Source organism: Anarrhichthys ocellatus, unplaced genomic scaffold (assembly GCF_004355925.1).
Source record: "Anarrhichthys ocellatus isolate YVR2014 unplaced genomic scaffold, GSC_Weel_1.0 scaffold2921, whole genome shotgun sequence".
Classification (NCBI taxonomy): Eukaryota; Metazoa; Chordata; class Actinopteri; order Perciformes; family Anarhichadidae; genus Anarrhichthys; species Anarrhichthys ocellatus.
The window spans coordinates 1-6,577 of NW_022282895.1; the positions used below are offsets into that span (position 1 = coordinate 1).

A 6,577-nucleotide genomic window follows, 5' to 3' on the forward strand; every position below is an offset into this window, starting at 1 on the left:
GTGTAGGACAGGAAGACTCACTCACACACACACACAGAATATAAAGAGTGATTTGGACTTAAACACTTTTCCTTCCAAGGGTTTGTCAAACCATGGTTTAAAACACTCCATAGTACCAAGCTTATTTTTTATTACAAGCTGGCAAATATTCAGGGAAAAAGTTGTATTGAGTGTGCGCCACTTCCTGCACTCCTACTTTAGTCACATACAACAGATCAACACTGGATGCATCGATATGTCCTGATGGACACCATGGACATCTCTGTGGCAGATAGAAGCACATTTAAACTGTGAATCTTTTCAGCCCTGTCACACTGCAGCTACATCTGTGTCTGTATCCTTCACTCACCTCACCTCCACTGTCTCCTCCTTCACCGCAGAGCAAGAGAATCGGCCACTTCTTCTTCTGGTATGTCCGCAGTGAGGTGGCAGGGTGTCTGTACTTCCGCCAGCGCATGGCTGTGATTCTGGAGGCCTACCTGCTGGGCTGTGGTCAGGCCATGCTCGACAGCTTCACCCAGCAGGTCCAGGCTGTGGAGGCCCTGCAGGGGGTTGCATTAGCGATTAAAAAACTGTACCCCGACAAGTCCGACCTTCCTCCTACAGGTGAGACACATCCAAGAAAGACATTCCAATGGATTAATATACCATAAATATGCTAAAGTCAAAATCAGTCAAATTTAAAGGTATGTTTCAAATGTTCAAACTGGGCACAACTCACTCGAGTGTCTTCAAACACAGTCCCTGTTCTGCTTTGACGATCCCGTTCATTGAGTTTGCTTTTGTGGTTCTTTGTCTCCTCGTTGAAGCGCGAAGAGTGTTTTTTAGTACCTTAAGGTAGAAATGAAACATGAATTTTAGGCAGGTTAGACCATGTGTTAGAACATGTTTCTAATCTCACATGCTTATCTGATATTCTGTTGCAGCAAACTGCGTCATATTTTGGATGCCCAGTTATGGCTGCATGCTCAACAACCTCTTGTGGTTATGTTGACTCAAACGTATTCCAAACACTTTTTATTGTCTGTTTTACACACTGCCATTGACTTCCTCCTTCCTCCTCACTCACTACTCTTCACTGGCTGAAGGGCAGACAGTTTAGTGAGTTTAATTTCGTTTTTGTCAAGATTGTATGGGAGTCTCTATAACAGCAACTTGGAGCCGATTGCCTGCATACAGTCCAAGAAGTTGACTGGGACGGACTGATTAATTCCTCCATTTCTCCAATTGATTCATTTGAAATTTCTACATGCGTCTCATTTTTTGATGTTGTGTTCTCCTCCTTCCTCTTCCAAACATCCATCCAAAACAAACAAAATGAAACCATTTTCCATCAGCACTGTAGGCTTTTGCTGCAGCTCTGACAGTTACATGGTACAACGTTGCCATGTAAATGGCGGAGTGATGTCTTTAGTGAGGAGCAGCGGCTACTTGTGCTGTCCTGCTGTTTGAGCACATTCTAAATGTCTATATCAGATTGCATGTTGTATAACGTGCTCTAGTGAGTGAGTGTTTGTGGCAGCAGGACATGGTGACAAACAGCTACTCTTCCAGCCATCAGTGATTGGTTGATTGTGTGTAGCTCCCTCAATGTTCAGTTGCTGAAATCCGATCCCCCAATCCCCCTTACCAATTTGTATAAGTGTGTCTTTGTGTTTCTTTTGCTTTAGCTCCCCTCAAGCTTCAAGAGCTTCTTAGAAACAGTAATCTACCGAATGAATTCCTGGTGCCCTATGACCCCCGGATCAGAGCTGGAAGGATCCTGGTAAGCCTCGCTAATGCTGCTCGTGTCAATGCAAATTGAGTGTGTTGGTGTTGAACGACAGTGTGTGGAATACAACATGTTACTCGTGTGTTTTGATGGTCTTTGTCGGCCATGTTTAGTCTTGTGTGAGTGGTAATGCCCCAACAGCCCACACACACAGTGATTACATACAGGTATTCACAATCAGGCCTTTTAGTTGCTAAGCTGCTAATGTACAAGAACACTTTTCACTTTTTTGTCTATTTCCCTCCTCTCTTTCTCTCCTCTCTCTGTTCGTGCCCTGTCTCTCCTTTTCCATCCATTCATTCCTCTTTTAAGTTCAAATATATTTTTCATGTTCTCCAGTCCAATCCAGCTACTCTGACCTACAGTAGTCGGAATGTGAACTGAACGCTCGGTTAAACGTTTCCACTGTAATGATTGTTACTACATTACAATCATACATAGATGTCAATAAACATTTGACACCTAGTGATATCAAACTACCCAATCTAATTATGACTAAAATATTCCCAGTCTGGCAGTGAATGATGCAGTTTGTGTGCAGGCTCATGTGCTCAGATGGATGGACGGATGTTAGAAGGACGACACTTTTAAATATATCTATGAAAAATAATCAAACTTTAACAGTTGTAAGGCTTTACATCGAAGGTCCACATCGGACCTTCAATAAAACCCATTCCCTATCAACTGTCAAGCTCACCATCAACAAATCGGTTCTCTCTGTATCCCTCTCGTCCAGCTGGACAAAAGCAAGGTGATGTCCTCCAGGAAGAAGCCACTGTGGCTGGAGTTCTCCCCCATGCCGTCACCCACCTCTGCTACACCCGTGGGAATAATCTTCAAAGAGGGGGACGACCTCAGACAGGACATGCTGGTCATTCAGGTCAAAGAGAATAAATTTGATCTTTAATTATTCATCTCGCTGAAAAATAAAGAATGTTGGTGTTTTATGTCGGTGAATATATTCCTACCTTTTGGATAAAGTGACACCTGACTATGTGCATCTTCCTGCTCAGACGCTGGTGCTGATGGACTCTATCTGGCAGGGAAAAGCTCTGGACCTTAACCTCGTTCCGTACGGCTGCATCTCCACAGGACACAACATAGGTCATTTTCACTTTTATTATCGATTTATTCAGCTAGCTGTTTAACCATGCTGTCTGAAAGTTTGTTCTGCAAATCAGCAAATGCTTATTAAGTCATTCGACCTAATTAAGTAAGTAAAATGTATTTATAAAGCGCTTACTTAATTAAACCCTACTTATAATAACTTGGAGTGTTGTCTCCATTTTCCATCTTCTTTTTACTATGTTACATAGTTTTCTTTGGGCAACCTCTGAGAAATGATAGACCCGTAAATAAAGCATTACCGTTTTATTTACCAACATGAAGGAATACAATAAATGTTATTCTGAAAGTCCTAAGGCTGGAATGGAACCCAGGATGTTGCGGTTATGTCACCACTGCTAAGCTAAAAGCAGACTAGTGTCTCATTTACACACTTGTTAGCAAGCGCCTTTTCTAAGATGTATTCCTGACGTATTTTATGTCGGAGAACAAAAAAACGTTAACATCTCTTAACCAAAGACCTTATTTCAGAGGTCTTGCCAAAAACCCATTCATAAAACCCATGATTTTGAGATGAGTGTGCAAAGGACAAAAATGCTGACTCATTTCTCCAGCTCTATTCTGGTTTAGTGTGACGTGTGGTGTGTCTCCAGGTGGATTTTTGCGGGTCGAAAGTCCCGGGCCGGGTTTGTTTTCCCACTCCTCCCCTGATTGGTGGAGCTTCTTTTGTTAGTTGGATGTTGGAACATAATTAAGAGATGAAGAGGAACTAAGTGGGCCAGAAAAAATAATGTACAAGCGCTGTAAAACACTTTTCAACACTGTCCTTTAAACGTATATTTTCCAGCACCCAGGATACAAACAGGAAGTCCTTTGGAAAGTGATATGAACAAAACAACAACAACAACAAAAAGTGACATCAGGTTTCTCCTCCACAGGTATGATTGAGATTGTGAGGAATGCAGCGACCATCGCTGCCATCCACTGGAGCCAGGGAGGAACGTCAGCAGCCTTCAAGAACGATGCTCTCTTTGAGTGGCTCAAGTCCAAATGTCCACTCCAGGAAATAGTAAGTAATCTGGACGTAGTTCAAAGGCAGGGTTTTCGACAAGATGTGGACCCGAATGAAAAAAGCCCGCTCCAGTCAAGCCTTGATGTTTAAGATGGTCTGGCTAAATGTCATCGGTCTGTGCAGCTGCCCACTTTAAAACACTGAAAAATAGTCATTTTTATTTTTGTCTGTGCTCACACACAGTTACTTTTTCTTTCAGTGGACACATCTTGTCACTAGATGTCTTGTCTTTAACACACTTTCACTTTTACCTTCCAATGGAACCTTTTTACAGCGTGCCTAAATTAAGAGTGTAGACCAGTTGACTTTTGTTCCTTTTATTTCAAATATATTAATGATATAGCCTCGGTATTAGATCTGCCACGTTACCAATTGTGTTACTGCACTGCTGTGATCTCATTTGACTACAGCACTACAAGGCCGTGGAGAGATTTGTGCACTCCTGTGCTGGTTACTGTCTGGCCACGTATGTGTTGGGCATAGGAGATCGACACAATGACAACATCATGATCACGGACCGAGGTATGCGCCACATGTTTGGTTCACATTCCCACACGCTGTTAAACCTGTCTGCATTTGTGCAAATGTAAACAATCCAGATAATGTAAATCTCACTGAGAGAGTGACCGAATGATGGAAAAGAGCAACAAATTAACAACACACTGAGTTGATTGACAGGCTGATTTAAATGCTTTTTGTATTTCCCACGCCTCTCAGGGAACCTGTTTCACATCGACTTCGGTCACATCTTGGGCAACAGGAAGTACTTCCTTGGCGTGAGCAGGGAGCGTGTACCATTCGTCCTCACGCCTGACTTCCTGCATGTCATGGGCAGGGGCAAAGGGCGCAACAGCCTCTACTTTCAGCGCTTCAGGGTGAGAAGCCCTGATTGTGTGCATGTGTGTGGGTGTGGTTGTGTTTGTTTGTGTGTAATTATACTGATACTTTCATATCATGATAAGGCTGCAGTTGTTCTATATTTGTCATATTGTCAGCAAATCCTATGAAAAGACTAAAACAAACTGCAAAACATTCAAAATGCATTAGTATTTCTGTCAATGCGTCCGAGGTTTCACACCTTATCTTTGACTTGCAGCCTCAACCTATTAGTTCTTACAGAAGGCGTACATTAACAACTTTATAAAAAGGTTGTGTGTATGTGTGTTGCATAAGTGAATGGACAAGTGAATCCACTGTGCACGCGTATGTGCCTATGTGTAAATGTACAGTAGATATTTGTCAGATATTGTGTTCTGTATCCTGTTATCTTTTGTCCTTATTTCCTTATCTTTTCTTCTTGTCCTCCATTCCTTCTCTTGTCTTTCTCACCTACTCACATTAGCACACTTGCACCCAGACATACCTCTCCCTGCGCTCGCACTCCCGTCTGCTGGTCACCCTTTTCTCCCTCATGCTGCTGACGGGCATCCCTGAGCTGAGTGCTGCAGAGGACATGCGCTACCTGCGGGAGGCGCTCCAGGAGGAACAGGGTGAGGCAGAGGCCAAGGAGCATTTCCTCCAGCAAATCTCTCTGTGTGAGCAGCTGGGCTGGACTGTGCAGGCCAACTGGTGGATCCACATGGTGGCAGGCATCAAGTAGAAACTCTGAATCGTGCTGCAACATTTTGTTATTATTAATGTCTAAATGTAATATTGTTTTATTTTTTGTGGTTGTTCTCATTGTTTCTTTTTATGTATTATTTCTAAACTCATGTACTCCCTCACCGCGGCTGTTTTTATAGACTTTTGGCACAAAAGATGCTCTTCCACCTTTCTAAACAGGATGAGTCGACAGCATGTCAAGATCAAGTCAGCCAGAAATCTCACTGGCACCTCAAACACGCCTATTCTGCATGTTTGGCTACTGAAATTAGGAAATGACCTTCATCGTTATTTTATTTCAATGTAAAATTGTCTGAGTGCCCCTATTTTTATTCATATTGAGCAGAAGCTCATATAGTGTGTGTGTGTATGTATATGTCTATATATATATATAGTGTACTGTAACGTTAAAGGGGAACTGCACTGATTTTACATGTCAAAGTTTAAAGGTGTTGGCAACTGCATAAGTGAAAAAAGTTGTATAAAGCCAGTCAGTGCCAGTTGTTAACTTACTAGACCTTTGTAGTCTGCTCCTTATCTACACTTGAGGCTGCGAATTGTTGGAGGCCCAGTGGCATTGTGGGTAATGTAGGCACCAGGTTTTGACAAGGAAGAAGAATGTGTGGAATGAAAGTGGAGAGCCATTTTAATGTTTTTTGCAAAGTTTTTTGAAGGAGACTAGAAAGAGTCTGACTTCATTTGTGTTCATATCCTCAAAAGTTGTACTGCATTGAATAAAAACCTCTGAGACGTAATGTGTCGTCTTTAACATTTTCTCATCTCATAACTGCAGACCTTGTGGTCCCACAACAACTCTCATCGTGACGTAAGTAAAACACACATAACGTACATGCATGCATGCATAGTATTGGTGCAGAGAAAGGGTGTATGGGGAGAAATGTAGGGAGAGGAGGGAGCAGGGGTCGTGGTAGACTTTAGGGTAGAGAGACAGACGGACAACGTCACTACCATGGATACAACATGGATCGCTTTGCTTGCTGTTTGTTACCTTTCCACCCTCTCTGTCTCCCCATTAGTCATCATGATCAACGAGGGACATGAAAGTT

The 6,577-nt window shown here is 42.6% G+C and overlaps 1 protein-coding gene across 1 annotated transcript; it reads left to right on the forward strand.

Annotated features, from left to right (window-relative positions):
• Positions 1-287: 287 nt before the first annotated feature.
• On the forward strand, positions 288-5,508 carry LOC116378639 (phosphatidylinositol 4,5-bisphosphate 3-kinase catalytic subunit gamma isoform-like; the record flags this gene model as incomplete). The annotated part of the gene is made up of 8 exons (XM_031840537.1): positions 288-606; positions 1,671-1,765; positions 2,508-2,651; positions 2,785-2,875; positions 3,775-3,905; positions 4,319-4,430; positions 4,626-4,783; positions 5,251-5,508. Coding segments are annotated over 8 exons (1,308 nt in total), but the record flags the coding sequence as incomplete, so codon positions are not given.
• Between the last annotated feature and the right edge of the window lie 1,069 nt (positions 5,509-6,577).